We start from the raw sequence: 17,835 nt of genomic DNA on the forward strand, positions 1-17,835 counted from the left end.
TGTCGGATGTGGCCCCTCCCCCGTGCCCTTTTGGCCCCGCCCACCCTCCTGCCACACGCCCCATGTGAGTCTAAGTTGAGAGTTGAGCTGCAGTGGGATCAGCAGCATGTGGCTCGTGCCCCTCGCGCTCTGCAGAATGAACGCGCTGTGCTCCCTGCTCTGTGTCAAGTACAGGTATGGCATGTGCGCTCATGACATTTCAAAAAGACAAGAGGAAGGTGGCTTGTTTGTTTGTTTGTTTGTTTGTGTGTTTGTTTGTTTGTGTCAGCCTGGGAGAAAAGGCTTAAGACTTCCACACGTGCGTCTCAATGGTAAACACGTTGCTCAATAGTTCAACAAGCAGTTTAAGTAGAAACACATTGGGTAATTTAGCACATTGCAGTGATATTGTGCAGAGAATGATTCATACTTTTGATGAAATATACAGTTTTTGTCGATATTGTTATTTTACAAAGGATTTTTAAGCAACTGAGTCGTTTTAGTTTGTTTATTTCACTCTGCTTTTGTGGTTGTTTTTTATGTTTTCCCGTGCACTTTTGAGCTTTTTGCACATTATTTCCACCTTATTTCCACTGTGGTTTTCAAATAACAAATACAAACTAACTAACCAACTAATTAATTAATTCTCTGATTGTTTCTATCGTACAGTTCTTTTTTAAGAGTCGAGGCTGTTCTTAAAGCAGCTTTCTCTTTCTCTTGAGGAGGCACCTGTTGGTTTAAAACAGGAAAGAGAGAGTAAAGATGATTAGACGAGCTGTTGTGCTGCTCTTTATTATCGTGCCTCTGTCATCGTCTGTGTTTGCTTTACGTCAGACACTTATCTGAACATTATCTGTGACGTCTCGTGACAGAGTTCACCTTTGTCGCCAATGGTTGAAACTGATTATTCCAGCGCAGTTTTGTTGTGCTCTTTCTGACTAAAACGGGGAAAAGGTCATCTATTTCCTGAGCCTTTTTTTTGATGCCATTTTACTACAATGGAAATAAAACATGCTTCGAGATGCCATGAAACAGCTTCACTTTGAATCCAATGAGTTTATGGCTGATTTCTGTCATCCAAAAGACACATTTCTTTAATTACAGTGGTGGTGGTGGTGGTGGTGGTGGTACCGGTGGTATTGTAGTAGCGGTGGTAGTAGCAGTAGCGGTGGTGTAGTAGTAGCGGTGGTAGTAGTGGTGGTATTGTAGTAGCGGTGGTAGTAGCGGTGGTAGTAGCGGTGGTAGTGGTGGTATTGTAGTAGTGGTAGTAGCAGTAGCGGTGGTGGTGGTGGTGGTAGTAGTAGTGGTGGTATTGCAGTAGCGGTGGTATTGTAGTAGCAGTAGCGGTGGTAGTGGTAGCAGTGGTAGTAGCGGTAGTAGTGGTGGTAGTAGCAGTAGTGATTATTGTAGTAGCGGTGGTATTGTAGTAGCGGTAGTAGCAGTAGCGGTGGTAGTGGTAGCAGTGGTAGTAGTGGTGGTAGTAGCAGTAGTGGTGGTATTGTAGTAGCGGTGGTAGTAGCAGCAGTAGTAGTAGTAGCAGTAGTAGTGGTGGTAGCAGGCAGTAGTAGTGGTGGTGGTATTGTAGGAGCGGTAGTAGCAGTAGTAGCAGTAGCGGTGGTGGTATTGTAGTAGTGGTAGCAGTAGTAGTGGTGGTGGTATTGTAGTAGTGGTAGTAGCAGTAGTAGTGGTGGTGGTATTGTAGTAGTGGTAGTAGCAGTAGTAGTGGTGGTGGTATTGTAGTAGTGGTAGTAGCAGTAGTAGTGGTAGTAGCAGTAGTGGTGGTAGTAGCAGTAGTGGTAGTGGTATTGTAGTAGTGGTAGTAGCAGTAGTAGTGGTAGTAGCGGTAGTGGTATTGTAGTAGTGGTAGTAGCAGTAGCGGTAGTGGTAGTAGTGGTAGTAGCAGTAGTGGTGGTATTGTAGGAGCGGTGGTAGCAGCAGTAGTGGTGGTGGTGGTATTGTAGGAGCGGTGGTAGCAGTAGTGGTGGTGGTGGTATTGTAGGAGCGGTGGTAGCAGTAGTGGTGGTGGTGGTATTGTAGGAGCGGTGGTAGCAGTAGTGGTGGTGGTGGTATTGTAGGAGCGGTGGTAGCAGTAGTGGTGATGGTGGTATTGTAGGAGCGGTGGTAGCAGTAGTGGTGGTGGTGGTATTGTAGGAGCGGTGGTAGCAGTAGTGGTGGTGGTGGTATTGTAGGAGCGGTGGTAGCAGTAGTGGTAGTGGTGGTGGTGGTGGTGGTGGTAGTAGTGTCAAAAAGTAAATGTTCAGATAATCAATGATAAAACACGTTTCAGAAGCTAGATATTTGTTTGAATAAGTGTCACATTTGTATATGTTATTATCATTATTGTGTCCTGAGTATTTTCTCTTGGTATCGATGTAGAGTTACATTTTACAGTTTACTTTTTTCCTCAAACTGTAGAAAACAATGTCTATTTAAACAACCAGTGCAGTACATTCCCTCAGGAGTTCTGAATATATAAATACACAGAGGAGTCGTACTGTTCAATGTGTTTTTTAGAGAGAAACCCGCATTGCTGTTAGTCAGATTTCCCACCCTCAGCCAGTATTCGGAGAGTATTCGGAGGACAGATATCTCCAACTCTGTCAACAAATGTTAATACAGAAATGCAAGAACGAACCTAAATAAATATTCACCCTTGTGTTTTGTCAGACGCTGCTTCCAGGCTCACCATCTGTACGTGGAGGACGGCCCCTCGGCCCCCGGAGCCCTGCCGAGTGAAGCGTCTCCCGCCGTCACTATCCCAGGTACAACTCCCAAATACACAGCCATGTTCTGTTACCTCACACCGGTACCTCGAACACTACGCAGTACATCTAGTACTCTTGTTTAGCAGTAGACAGTTTTGGTTCGATTCTAGCACTTTCACTTAGCAAAAACGAGCACATTCCAAGCAGTGTACATGCCCAAGTCTACAAGTACACCAATATAAGTACCGTATGTTCCGAAGTATAAGTCGCACCAGCCAAACTTTTTTGAAGAAAAAAACATATATAAGTTGCACTGGAGTATGACATGCGGTTGCAAGTGTGAAAATAACAAATACTATCACATATTAGTCGCTTCGGAGTATAAGTATATGAGTATAAATATAAGGATAAGTTTCATCCCGGCCAAAACTATGGAAAAAGGGGCAACTTATAGTCCGGAAAATACGGTACATTAGACCATCATTTCGAACTAAATCGATCCACTTTTGGTATATAAAAGTACACTGAAGTACTTTATTAATTTTAGTTTAAATAATAATAAATATACTTTAAACCCACTTGAGTGTACTGCTTATTTGGCAAGTCACATGATGTAGAAATATCCACATTAGCCAAGGGGAAATAACGCTGATTGGAGCGGACAGTATGGGCCATTGATTCCGGTTAGAGAATCAGGGGAAACTGGATTGAATTGAGAATGTCCTTTAATTTGTAATATCTGTGTGTGGTCTGGGAACAGAAAGACAGTAAACATGAATTAGTCACATTACTAAATTTCTACATTGCACAGTATATGTGGTATAGAACTCGGGTTACACTAGTAACCTACATATGCGCCGATGACGGAGCTATTTTTAGAACAAGCTAGTTGACGGCGAAAACAGCGATAAGTAAAGGATCGCGGCAGTTTAGCTGAATACAGTGCATTAACTGTCAAAGATAAGGATAAACATCAACCATATACAATTGATAAACATTAACACAACCAAATACTCACTTTTATAGTAATTACGCACACAATATGTGGTGCTGCTGAATAGTTAGCTTGAATAGTAACAGTAAAAGAGGGCCGTCCAGAAACACGGAACTAAACTTTGGTTCCCACCTTAGTCTTTCTGACACATGACATACAGTAAGTACATAAATATATTTAAGATATTGTGATAAATCTTACCTGAAGTTTATATTTGACTTCCTGGTTGCACGTGAGCGACAGATGTGACATATTTTTTAGGTATTTTCATAAGCAATAATACTGTAAACAATGGCCAAAACCTCTCCAATTTACACAGTTTCAATGTGATGAAAAATGATACATGACAACGTCTTTACAATGTCGAGTTAACCTCCAGAGAATGTGCCTATACTGTATTTCTCCTGTTTTACGGATGGATCAGTGTATTTTAGTACTTCAGCGTTACTTCAGTGTTACTTCAGCGTTACTTCTGGCGCGCTCGTTTCTGACTTTTCTGTATTTTTCCATTTATCTTGCACTTTTCTTCACATATCTCCACTTGTCGCGCTCTTAGAGGCTCCGTTTACTGTCGGCAGCGGGTTGTTCTGGTGGCCTCTTGAACTTTGACCTATTCCAAATGTGGAACAACCTCGCTCTGGACGCTGTGTTTACAAGTCAATGGAGCAGAAAGTGGGATTACATTTGTTGACCTCGTCCACCTTAAGTCCGGGCTATTGGGTTTAGCCTGCGTCGCAGTACAAACTAGGGTCACCGCAAGGTCGCATTGTGGGTCAAAGGTCGGCGCTTTTTCCGTGCTAAAGCTCTCATCTTCCATGTATCACTTTGCATCTGAATTACACCTTTACCAAAGCCATGAAGTTTGACTTAAACACAAACTATTTCACAGGTGCAGGTTTAAATATTAAGGCAAACCCGGTGCCATTCCAGTGTTTAATGATGTGTTTAGTATCTGAATTTCCCCTATAGCTTTTCTATTATATAAATATAGAATAAATAATATGTAAAAGTAAAGTTTGAAAGTATCACACACCACAAGCCAAAAACGGTGATGGAATTAACTGCTTTGCCTGGTCTTTCCACATTATTATAGACTTAGATTTATTACTCTTGCATTTATTTCATTGCAAGCGTTTGTATTGATAAACGTAATAATGTCACGTACTTGTCCATAACATCTCCATGTGCCGTATGTGACAGTCACAATAATTACAGTTTGATTTATCGTTCAATAAATGACATAATGAACAATCATTTTAGCTGTCAGTATTTATCGTATATGCATTTTTGCAGCAGCAGCAAAGGTTTTGTGGTACAATAACAATATTTTAGCTGTATTGGGTCAAATCATTAGTCAAATGTACTGATAACGCATTATGAATATCAACTCAACATACATTGAGTTTCCTATTAACTGCAGCTATAGAGTTATAATATCAGTGGAATAAAGGGGTCTTCAATATTGTCATTCATTGTGATATTTTATTAAATTACACACAAAATGTTTTATTGTGACAGGAATAAAACATTTACCAGAGAGGCTACTGAGTGCACTTGTAAAGGAACAAACATACCAAATACACAATCATGAAAATGTAAAAGCCAAGTTTATTCGTAGAGCACAATTCAAACGCAAAGTAATTCAAAGTGTTTTACCGAGCGGGAAAACGCCAGCTAAAAAAAGACCACCAAATAGGTCTTCTGTAACGGCCTGACCCGTTACAGAAGACGGTGGGACCCCCGCAGGCCTCGGCCCCTCTTCTCGCCTCTCGCACTCGGGTTTGATTTCAGCTCCTCCCTCTCCCCGTTTCCCCCGTCTCCACCGTTTCCCCCGTCTCCCCTGTCCTCCCCTGTTTCTCCCTCGTCTCCCCTGTCCTCCCCCGTCTCCCCTGTCCTCCCCCGTTTCTCCCCCCGTCTCTCCTGTCCTCCCCCGTCCCCCCGTCTCTCCTGTCCTCCCCCGTCTCCTCTGTCCTCCCCTGTTTCTCCCCCGTCTCCCCTGTGTGCCCCCGTTTCTCCCCCGTCTCTCCTGTCCTCCCCCGTCTCCTGTCCTTCCCCGATTCCCCTGTTTCTCCCCCGTCTCCCCTGTTTCTCCCCCGTTTCTCCCCCATCCTCCGTTTCCCCCGTCTCCCCTGTCCTCACCCGTCTCCCCTGTCCTCCCCCGTTTCTCCCCCGTCTTCTAAGTCTCCCCTGTCCTCCCTCGTTTCCCCCCCGTCTTCCAAGTCCTCCCCGTCCCCCCCGTCTCCCCCGCTCACCGTGACGTCCGGCTGAGGTTTGAGCAGTTTAAAAACCCACTCGAGGGCTCAGAATGCCCACCACCTCCGCGGTCGTACGGGGGGTCGTGTCCAGGGGGGTCGTGTCTGCTGCTGCTGCTGCTGCTGCTGCTGCTGCTGCTGCTGCTGCTGCTGTCCCGCTCACGAGGGGGCGAAAGGCAGCGCTGGTGTTTGAACATATGTTAGCTGCGGTAATTGATAGAATGAGATCAGACCCGGAGCTGAGCCGGAACACATCCCATAATCCTCTTTGTGGATTTTTTAACCTGCAGCTTCTGACTCCCGTGCACTCATATTACTACACGTACACCAGCGCAATCGAATTAAATGGTCAGTTATTCTCTTTATTTACGGACAACACGCTTTTTGGAATGGACTGTTACTAAAGCAAACTGTAGGAAAAGTAAAGTGTTGGTGAGGATTCAAAAGTACATGTATATTTTGTCTGCAAAACTTTAATCCCTTTAAACCAAAACAAAACTGCGGAGAATTAGATTAAAAATGGTTTTAAAGTTTAAATTCAAATGGGTTTTCAGTTATTGTTTTTGTTCAATTCAAATGTGAAAATCCTGAAACTTGAGTAAGAAATCTTCAAGCTCGTTGATCTTGTTACATTTTAAACCTGCACAGATAATGTTCAAAGCAGCTGTGAACTTTTATCAAGACGAATGTAAGTTTGTATAAATGTAATGCAGAAAAAAACAATTGAAAATGAAGTGACTTTGATGATGTAACTGGCTGAACGCACTTTAGACATTACAAGGGGAGTGAGATCTTCTCTTCCTCTTCCTCTTTTTCTCATTCTTCTTCTTCCTCTTCTTCCTCTTCTTCTTCCTCTTCTTCCTCTTCTTCCTCTTTCTTCTTCCTCTTTTTCTTCTTCCTCCTCTTCTTCTTCTTCTTCTTCTTCCTCTTCCTCTTCCTCTTCCTCTTCTTATCGAGTGTTGCCGTTTGTCTTGTGCAGATGACACTGGGGCCCTCTCCGTGCAGGACTTCATCAAACACGTGTCACGGCTGCATTCCAGTGACCATCACGGATCCTCTGAGGAGTTTGAGGTGAGACTCGCTGAGAAGCACCACCACATTCAGATGCAGCAAGAGCGACATCCTTGGAGGATAAATATATATATATATATACTGTATGTGTCACCCTTGAACACACATTGGGTACATGACACACAAACGAGCTATAAGTGTCTGGTATGTTAACGTAACATATTAACAGTTCTTCAGATAACTATAGCATAAAGAACATGCTAACAAGTTTACCAAAGCATCAGTTTTACCCCAAATCACTAAATCCATTGAATTCTTCTTCCTCTGTGTCACTTCTAAACAACTCCACAAACTCTGGAGGTAGAGGAAGTGCAGATTCTTCTTCTGCGTCGCTTAGAGCCTAGAGCGCCCTCTTGTGGTGGTCAGTGTAAAAATAACGAATACTATCACATAGTCAAGTCGCTCTGGAGTCGCACCCCGGCGACTTTTTTTTTAGATTTGTCGATCTCCTATCCCACCCGTGCGTTCGACTGCGATCTCTACAGCTGGAACTCTACGTCAAATGTCAGATCAAATGTCGTTGAAAAGTCTCAATGGCATTCGCCGCGTGACAAACCTACTCCAGCTGGCTTCTTCCTGCACTATCGTGTTTACAACATGAGTGCAGTGCGGGCCCCTCCCCTCGCCCCAAAAATAGCCCCTCTCCACACACCACATGCTGAATCCGTCTGTAATAGTGCCACGACCAGCAGCGCGGCGTGTTAAGCGTTAGAGGAAGTGGCCTATCGTCAAATCCCCCCCTTTCCTCCCCCCCTCCTCCTCCCGCCCTCTCCTCTCCCAGGGGCCCGAGGCCGAGTGTGCACCCCTCAGCTGTTTGCCTGGCAGGGACCCAGCCTCCGAACACCCACAGACGCTCGCACACCGCTCGCCCAGGAATAGCGCGGGGCATTTTTTGGGGCTGTAAGCGGAACCGAGAGTTATTACACGGAGATATATTCACGAGAGGCGCCGGGCCCGCCAGGCGAACCGTGTAATTGATTGGGTCTAAATTTGCCCACAGCTCAATTCAACTGTTAGTACCTGACATGTTGTACCGGGGGCCCGAGGGGGTCGCGGGCATAGATGAACATGCCCGGCGAGACGTGGGGCTTGTTCCCGTGCGATCGAGGGAGACGCGCCGAGCAAAGAGGGAAGAAAAGATTAAATATGGAAGAAAATGTGAGAGTGAATTAGTTTAAAGGTGAAACAAGCTGCTCTGCTCTTCTTCACGTGTTATTTCTTCGCCTGGAATGTTCCACAGCATATTAAACCCATTTATCTTGCATGTATTCAAGTGCAGGTTAGGGCATTTCCTCTATAAATGTTGTTTTTAATCATGTCTGAAACTCTACTTTAGACCTCAACAAACATGTTCTGAGCTGCATGGGATTTTTGTTTTAGTTCTTTCAAATTTAAAATGTGGACTTTGATCAGAATTGTGCTGTTCATTCATTTCCTTTGGAGCGTTGCAGATGATTTTATTTCTTTAAACATAATATACTGGTCTCTTGGTGTCACGTGCCTGTCTGTCATGGAGATGGATCCGTTAAATGCCGTCATACGATAACATTTATGGCACAGAATTGAAATCTAATTATTTCTTTTAATTGGATTTTCTGATTCTTCTTGCTTTAGGTCAGAGAGACTTTTGATAGCAGTATGTGCAAAATGTTCTTCTAGAGGTTAAAGTGCCCCCTACAGGTCGGACGACTCATTGGATGAAAATGCAGTTAAGATGAATACATTTTGAATTTTGCTATATTTTTTTTTAATCCCAGAATAGCATTTTTTTTTTAACTTTTTAACTAAGTTAACTTCCTGTTTGTAATTGATGACATCACACTAGGAAATTATCCCAGCAAACACTGAGCAAAAACTCATCTAATGTAAAAAAAAAAAAACGTATTTATTTATTTGACTTTTTTTGGGGTCAAATAAGTTGTTACTTTGTTTAAATTATGCATAAACTTTGAAAAATGTGTCATTTTTCTACAGCTTCATCATCTTTTCTCCACACATAGCTACTCGATTGGTGTAAAACTATGATTTATAAGCACGGCAGGTATAAATACAGCAAATAAAGTAAAATGTCAAAATCGTAAAAACCTGTCAGGGGCCCTTTAATGGGGACTAGATTTCAAATTGATTATATTTGTCTCCCGACTGACAATCGCAATTATCAATCAAGTCTCCTGTTCTCCTGTCACAGTGAAACTCCTCTTCTATCTGTTCGCATTCCTCATCTCTCAAACTGTCGATTCCTGTGTGTAATTACTGACGGTGTAACTTCTTGTGTGGAGCAGGAGATCCAGCGCTGTGTCGCAGACGCCGGCACCACATGGGAGCACTCCAACCACGCGGAGAACAAGCACAAGAACAGATACATCAACATAGTGGCCTGTGAGTCCCTCTTCTCTCTTAAAACCACATCTCTGCGGCTGAATTTTAACGCTTGGATTTGCCTGTTCCTCAGACGATCACACCAGAGTGAAGCTGAAGCCGCTCGCCGGGAAAGAGTCCAGACACAATGACTACATCAACGCTAACTATGTGGACGTGAGTGCGCCACCATCAAACTCTATTTCTGCAGCTATTTATTACTGAACTAATTTATTAAAGTGTAATACATAACAGGGTTTGATATGAAATTTCTTATTATTTCTACTTATCTACTTATTTTTGCTTCTAAAATGTCTGTATCGCTATTAATTTATTTTATTTATTTATTTTATTTTATTTATTCATTCATTTCATTTATTTTATTTATTGAGTTCCTATGATTATACTGTATCTATTAGCCATTGGAATGCATGATCCAGCCTTTTCAGTCCTGACACCGATACTGTCGTGTCTGTCGATCCCCGATATCGATCAATACCAGGTTAAAACTGCTTCAACACGTCATCAAAAGATTAAGCATTGCTACTATCATAATAACATGCCAATAATGTAATTTGTGCATCCAATTCAGTAACATAACACCAAAATAAACTCTGAATTCTGTAGGTTCTGAGCTTGTTTGTAGTAAAAATATTCTATAAATGGCTTATTGAATTATGGATAAGTATCAGAAGATAGAGAATCAATACCAGATCCATTACGTTCTCCATTAGAAGCAGCGTAACCGATAATGTACCTTTTAAACTCCCCAATCCACAGATTATTCAGAGAGCTTATGAACACATGAACACACCCATCTTGAATCACTAAATCCGCAAACGTACTGAATCTACTGTCGGCATTATAGCTGTTATTGCAGCTTTTCTTGCACTTGTTCTTTATGCATGTGTGTTTTTCCCTCCGCCGCACAGGGCTATAATAAACACCACGCGTACATCGCCACCCAGGGACCTCTCAAGTCCACGTACAAAGACTTCTGGAGAATGGTTTGGGAGCAAAACACCGGCGTCGTCGTGATGATCACCAACTTAGTAGAGAAGGGCCGGGTAAGTGCACTCGCACAGACCTGCACTCGTCAGCACCGTCCGAGGAGCCGTTGATTTTTTGAAATGTGGGTTTTTCTTTCCCAAGTCCCAAACACAAAATCATTTACCATCTGCGTGCTCCGTCGTAAATCGTGATCGTTTTTTTTGGTGCTTGCGTTTATCGCCAAGCGCAGGAATAGCGGTTGTTTTGTGCTTCTCGCAGAGGAAATGCGGGCAGTACTGGCCCTCGGAGAACGGCGAGGAGTACGGCGGCATCGCGGTCACTCTGAAGAGCACCCGCGTCTACGCCTGCTACACCGTCCGCTCCTTCACGCTGCGCCACACCCGGGTCAAGAAGGTGAGGTGGAGATGGAGGCACGAAGCCCGATGTCACGGTTCCATTTGTAAAACGGTGTCATTCTGTGCGTCTTTACGTCTCAGAATCATTTCAGGTCTGATTATGTTCTTGAAATGTTCTTGTCGGGCTTTTTTTTTGGGACGTCTTAGTTCTTTTGTCAAATCTTATATAATAAAACATTTGTTACAGCTATTTAATGTCTTTTTAAGTGATTTGGGATCAGTTCTCTTCACTAGTGTTTTCACAATACAACATTTTCAGACTCAATTTTGATACTACTTCTAGGAAAAGCCCTGATTTTTAAGATAATCACATAAAAGTCGCTCCGGAGTAAAAAGTATAAGTCGCACCCCTGGCCAAAACTATGAAAAAAAGGTGCAACTTATAGTCCAGAAAATACGGTAATCAAATGTTTCAAGGTGCATTTTGTATTTTGTATTGTATTTATGCCCATTGGTTAGTTTACGTGGTTGTTTCACTGTGCACGCTGAGCTTTTTGCACATGTCTAAACGTATGATCAGCTGCGTGTACTGACGGGACAGTAACGTTTCTGCAGGGAACGCGAGGAGCCTCCAAAGGCCGCGGACACAGCGAGCGGACGGTGCTGCAGTATCACTACACCCAGTGGCCCGACATGGGGGTGCCCGAGTACACCCTCCCCGTGCTCACGTTCGTCCACCGGTCGTCCGCCGCCCAGACGCCGGACATGGGCCCCATGGTGGTCCACTGCAGGTACAAACACGCCCGATTCTCACCCTTCCCATTACGTTCAGACCTAAACCCTTTTGGGGGAAACGTTTGAAGGACGTGATGATAATGCGAATCCCTTGTTCTAATACATGCGTTCGCGGTGACGTCATACAGCCGGGACGTCCCCATAGCGGCCATTTTAAAAGGGGCACGCAATATATAAAAACCAACACGACTGCATCCTGTTCTACGGCATAATGACCTACAAATACTTTGATTCTTTAGACGATAACGGCAAACTAAGGTACACGACAAAGCTATCATTTCTTGGTCAGTCAACAGAGCGCTGTCCTAACAGATTAAAGCAGGTTGTTGGCATTTTGGCCTCACATTTCCTGGATTTCGTATGTAGTAGACGTGCTGTTGTGCCCCTTTCAAAATGGCCGCCTCGATTACCGCTGCACAAGTTCCCGGGTGTGCGAATGCATGTATAGTTGGAGATTTGTTGTTGAGCGTGTTCGTGTGTGTCTTTCCGCAGCGCCGGAGTGGGCCGCACCGGGACGTACATCACCATCGACAGCATGCTGCAGCAGATCAGACACAAGAGCACAGTCAACGTGTGCGGCTTCCTCAAGCACATACGCACGCAGAGAAACTACCTAGTTCAGACCGAGGTGAGCATCGTGACATCAGTCTTTTGTACGCTCATAAGTGGCACGGGTTTTACGCAGTTTTTGTCTCCAAACATGGCTGCTCATTTGAACAGCAGCGGAGATGTTGGCGGTCAAGGTCGACGTTTAAAATACAGAGTGTCCAAAGTTGCTGTGCATATTCAGTGGTGCAGTGACGGTGGCTCCGGAGTTTCGGCCCTGAAACTGTAAATACCATGTCGCCTCTGGACTCTCGAATATCAGCTGATCACACGACCTCCAGTGTCTTATAAAAGGACAGCATTTCTGACATGTTCGCTGGGGCTATTTGAATGTTTAAATACAAGCAATAGAATTTGAAAATGTTTTGGACTCGTTACAGTCTGTTTATTGAAGAGGAATCGAGGCCGTAGCACAGGGAGTTACAGCAGTCCAAGCACGATTCAACAAACACGTGGACTACTTTTTCAAACTGGTTAATCGGCAGATTGGGCTAAACCTCAGCACGAACTTTGAGCTGAAAAGATCTAGTTTTTACCATTGCACTAATTTGTTTCTCAAATTTGAGAGAACTGTCAATAATTACACAGTTTTCTTACAAAGGGTTGACAGCAGACCAGGGGGACTATTTTCCCGCAGTAGACTGTCCTGACTCACCAAACAGAATGACTTTTGTTTTCATTTAAGTTTAAAAAGTTGAGTTTCGTCCAATTTGACATATTTATTCAAGTCAATTTTGCTTTGGATCATGGCTTTTTTCAACTGTCTTTCTTAATTAACCGTGCGTTCACACTGGTTTAGGCCCAGTTTGAGCCCTAATCTAGAGTTGGTTTGGTCTTATTCTAGTCCTGTTTTAGTTTAATGTTTGGTCTCATTTTAGTCCTGTTTTAGTTCAGGGTTTGGTCCTATTCTAGTCCTGTTTTTAGTTCAGGGTTTGGTCCTATTCTAGTCCTGTTTAGTTCAGGTTTTGGTCCTATTCTAGTCCTGTTTTAGTTCAGGTTTTGGTCTTATTCTAGTCCTGTTTTAGTTCAGGGTTTGGTCCTGTTTTGGTCTTATTCTAGTCCTGTTTTATTTCAGGTTTTGGTCTTATTCTAGTCCTGTTTTAGTTCAGGTTTTGGTCTTATTCTAGTCCTGTTTTAGTTCAGGGTTTGGTCCTGTTTTAGTTCAGGTTTTGGTCTTATTCTAGTCCTGTTTTAGTTCAGGTTTTGGTCTTATTCTAGTCCTGTTTTAGTTCAGGTTTTGGTCTTATTTTAGTCCTGTTTTAGTTCAGGGTTTGGTCCTGTTTTAGTTCAGGTTTTGGTCTTATTCTAGTCCTGTTTTAGTTCAGGTTTTGGTCTTATTCTAGTCCTGTTTTAGCTCAGGGTTTGGTCCTGTTTTAGTTCAGGTTTTGGTCTTATTCTAGTCCTGTTTTAGTTCAGGGTTTGGTCTTATTCTAGTCCTGTTTTGGTTCAGGGTTTGGTCCTGTTTTAGTTCAGCGTTTGGTCCTGTTTTAGTTCAGGGTTTGGTCCTGTTTTAGTTCAGGGTTTGGTCCTGTTTTAGTTCAGGGTTTGGTCCTGTTTTGGTTCAGGGTTTGGTCCTGTTTTGGTTCAGGGTTTGGTCCTGTTTTAGTTCAGGGTTTGGTCCTGTTTTGGTTCAGGGTTTGGTCCTGTTTTAGTTCAGGGTTTGGTCCTGTTTTAGTTCAGGGTTTGGTCCTGTTTTAGTTCAGGCTTTGGTCTTATTCTAGTCCTGTTTTAGTTCAGGGTTTGGTCCTGTTTTGGTTCAGGGTTTGGTCCTGTTTTGGTTCAGGGTTTGGTCCTGTTTTAGTTCAGGGTTTGGTCCTGTTTTGGTTCAGGGTTTGGTCCTGTTTTAGTTCAGGGTTTGGTCCTGTTTTGGTTCAGGGTTTGGTCCTGTTTTGGTTCAGGGTTTGGTCCTGTTTTAGTTCAGGCTTTGGTCTTATTCTAGTCCTGTTTTAGTTCAGGGTTTGGTCCTGTTTTGGTTCAGGGTTTGGTCCTGTTTTAGTTCAGGGTTTGGTCCTGTTTTAGTTCAGGTTTTGGTCCTGTTTTAGTTCAGGGTTTGGTCCTGTTTTGGTTCAGGGTTTGGTCCTGTTTTGGTCCTGTTTTAGTTCAGGTTTTGGTCCTGTTTTGGTTCAGGGTTTGGTCCTGTTTTGGTTCAGGGTTTGGTCCTGTTTTAGTTCAGGGTTTGGTCCTGTTTTAGTTCAGGGTTTGGTCCTGTTTTAGTTCAGGGTTTGGTCCTGTTTTAGTTCAGGGTTTGGTCCTGTTTTAGTTCAGGCTTTGGTCTTATTCTAGTCCTGTTTTAGTTCAGGGTTTGGTCTTATTCTAGTCCTGTTTTAGTTCAGGGTTTGGTCCTGTTTTGGTTCAGGGTTTGGTTCTGTTTTGGTTCAGGGTTTGGTCCTGTTTTGGTTCAGGGTTTGGTCCTGTTTTAGTTCAGGGTTTGGTCCTGTTTTAGTTCAGGGTTTGGTCCTGTTTTGGTTCAGGGTTTGGTCCTGTTTTAGTTCAGGGTTTGGTCCTGTTTTAGTTCAGGGTTTGGTCCTGTTTTAGTTCAGGCTTTGGTCTTATTCTAGTCCTGTTTTAGTTCAGGTTTTGGTCCTGTTTTAGTTCAGCGTTTGGTCCCGTTTCTGACGTTGTCTCTTGATGTGTTCCTCAGGAGCAGTACATCTTCATCCACGATGCCTTGATGGAAGCCATTTTGGGGAAAGACACGGAGGTTCCTGGGGACCACCTCCACAGTTTCCTGAAGACCGTGACCAGAGCCGACCACAGCGGCTGCAGCAGACTAGACACTCAGTTCAAAGTGAGGAACCGCCCACTGTCCCGCCAAACAAACCAGTGCCGCTCCAGAATGAGACGAGCACCAGATTAATACTTCAAGCCATCGCTGCGAGTGCTTTATTATGAACAATGGCTCTGTTATGGAGGATTAGAACTTGGTGTCAGGGTGCAGTTTGGATTAACTCAATTACCAGAGCTTGTTTCTCAGTGTTCTGGCTCTTTTCTGCTACTTTCAACAGACAAACGTGTCCGGATGATAAAACATCAAAGGAATGTAAAGAGACAGATTGGTTTATTTGTCTGTGTATCGCAGGCTTACTTCAGGTCAGCTCCTTCTAAAAATCGAGGTAGAATACAACAGCGTGTAACATCACACGCTTTATCGTAATGAGCCATTCGCAGTTTCACTGTACCGGCCGTGTGTACTTAGACTTGCATGGCTTAATCTTTGAGACAAGCATATGCTACTGGCAGGATCAACCAGGTAGCCCTTCGTGTGTTCAAATAGTAACGTTATTGCTCTTTGACGGACAAATGAAGACCCAGTTTGTCGATGGGTTATTCGTTTAAGTCGTAAACTATTGATGCCTTTGCAAACTCTGAGATAGTATGACCTAAATGTCTTGTTCAGCCCTTGTAGCTAACCCTCTTGTTCTGTTTCTTTTTGAACCCCTCCAGCTCATAACACAATGCAACGTCAGGTCCACAGACTTCTTGACTTCTCAGAAAGAGTGCAACAAAGAGAAGAATCGGAAGTCCTCCTTAGTTCCCAGTAAGCCATTTCAATGTACTTCAAATACTGTGACAATACAACTGCATATTGCTATTATTTGACATTTTCTTCCTTTTTTTCATGTGAGTAATGATATTTTTTGGCTCTTCACCACTGCTCGCCGCATTGTTATCAGCTCTAATACTGACTGTGTTGGCACAAAACGTGAAATTCTTGATTCAGCAGTCCGGTCTATTGTTTTCTCTAATTCGCCCGTCGTAAGAGGAGCACTTATGAGAACTGTCGCAAACTGCCACTCAGACTATTGGGCAGCTCGCTCTTATCTGCCGCTGTTGCATAATCTGCCGAGGGGCCCGCGCTTCTCGGAACTGCGCGCCCGGTCGTCTGGCGCGTGATGCCAGTGCCTCTGACGTAGCATGAACGGAGGAGGCTAATGGCTAACGTGAGTGTGTTTGTGTGTGTGTTTTTGTGTGTGTTCGTGCACAGCGGAGCGAGCCAGGGTCGGACTTGCACCTTTGCCCGGGTTGAAAGACACGGATTACATCAACGCCTCTTACATTATGGTTAGTGTTGACTCTGCACCTCAAAAGGAAAGAAAGAGAGTCGTCTGTAGCGCTTTATGATCAGTACGCCTTCATTAGCCTGAATAAAGCATGAACAAGTAGTTTATTAAGCATGATTTAGACTGGGGGTTTAGGGTTAGGGAGGTCAAGATTATTCTGTAAATCAATAATCAAGGTCACAAATAGAATTTCAAGAACTGAAAATAATAGTAATTTCAGTTCAGTATATCGTATTTTCCAGAGTATAAGTCGCACCAGCCAAAAAGAAGAAAAAACATGTATAAAAACATGTATAAGTCGACCAAAACTATGAAAAAAGGTCTATAGTCCTGAAAATACGGTACTCCACCTAAGCAAACTATATATAAAGTACTTTTGTTTCTGTTTCAGGCTACTTTTTTATTCAGAAAGTTTAAGTTCAATATCTGTGTGTGTGGAATTGTGTAAACACGATTAAACATCACAATAATCTTAACAGTAACATTGAATCTCCCATGTTAAGGTATAAACTAAGTCGTTACCAAGCCCGAATTATTCATTATAAACTGTTTGTTATGAATCAAGTGTAATTAAAGTATCATAAAGTGGTACAGCATTCACCACATTGTGTTTGTGTAGTTTTTGCTGACCCTCAGTGACCTCTGCTGACCTCTGTTGTGTGTTGTTTTTGCAGGGTTACTACCGCAGTAATGAGTTCATCGTTACCCAGCATCCCCTCCCACACACCACTAAAGACTTCTGGAGAATGATCTGGGACCATAATGCACAAATTATTGTTATGCTTCCTGCAGAGGACGGCGTGGTAAGCCCCCCGCGGACACGCCCAGACTTCACTCAACACACTGACGCACTCTCGTATTATAATGTGCACTGGACACAGACGTTATGTCACGCCACAGCAAAACGAATCATTTGTCTAGTTTTAACGATTAAATTCCAAATGCAAAGAATTTCCCTTCCAAATTATAATATTAATAGTATATTGATGTATAAAGAGGTTAGTATATGAGCAACTTTCCCACGCACTGGTTAAACCCTCTTTGTAATTAGCTGCTTCATTATGTATTGATTTGACAAGGACATAAGATAAGATATTCCTTTATTGTCCACACATGGGGAAATGTCGGTGTTATAATTAAGTAAATACAGAGAAAAGGACAGATAACTTATAGGAAGTTTGAAAAAAAACACTCTTAATAGAAGAACTCTTATAAACAAAACAAAAAACTCTTATTAACAAAACTCCTCTCATATCTTAATAGGGAATGGAGGGGAAAAAATAAATAAAATAAATAAAATAAATAAAATGAACAAAAGAAATAAAAGAAATAAAAGAAATAAAAAGAAATTAAAGAAATTAAAGAAAGAACATAAAGAGAGAAAATAAAAAAGATAAAAAAATAAAATAAAATAATAATAAAAAAGTAAATAATAAAGTAAAGTAAAAATAGCGAGCATAAGACTAAATGATACTAATACTAATGGTAAGTAAACACTCTTATTTACATCAGTTATATGCACATGAATATGGCCTTAATTGCTTGCGAGTATGAATATATTGCACGTACCAGCAATGGCTTCAGCTCATCTTCACCTGTGGCCCCGGGGCAGAGGGTCAGATCTTCTACTGAAAGTGTTTTTCAGACTTCCTATAAGTGATCTGTTCT

General features: G+C 42.8%; 1 protein-coding gene across 1 annotated transcript in view; it reads left to right on the plus strand.

Annotated features, from left to right (window-relative positions):
- LOC140366282 (receptor-type tyrosine-protein phosphatase gamma-like) overlaps positions 1–17,835 on the plus strand; it is a 366,422-nt gene that overhangs the window by 344,957 nt on the left and 3,630 nt on the right. Inside the window, 13 exon segments of the mRNA XM_072452947.1 lie at positions 136–174; positions 2,647–2,741; positions 6,910–7,001; positions 9,284–9,380; positions 9,454–9,536; positions 10,292–10,426; positions 10,629–10,763; positions 11,321–11,496; positions 11,993–12,128; positions 14,748–14,894; positions 15,551–15,644; positions 16,092–16,168; positions 16,842–16,970. Of these exon segments, the coding sequence (XP_072309048.1) occupies positions 136–174; positions 2,647–2,741; positions 6,910–7,001; positions 9,284–9,380; positions 9,454–9,536; positions 10,292–10,426; positions 10,629–10,763; positions 11,321–11,496; positions 11,993–12,128; positions 14,748–14,894; positions 15,551–15,644; positions 16,092–16,168; positions 16,842–16,970 (1,435 nt within the window).

This window comes from Eucyclogobius newberryi, unplaced genomic scaffold, assembly GCF_026437365.1.
Source record: "Eucyclogobius newberryi isolate DKJ021-1_F unplaced genomic scaffold, fEucNew1.0.hap1 SCAF_19, whole genome shotgun sequence".
In the NCBI taxonomy this organism is placed as follows: domain Eukaryota; kingdom Metazoa; phylum Chordata; class Actinopteri; order Gobiiformes; family Gobiidae; genus Eucyclogobius; species Eucyclogobius newberryi.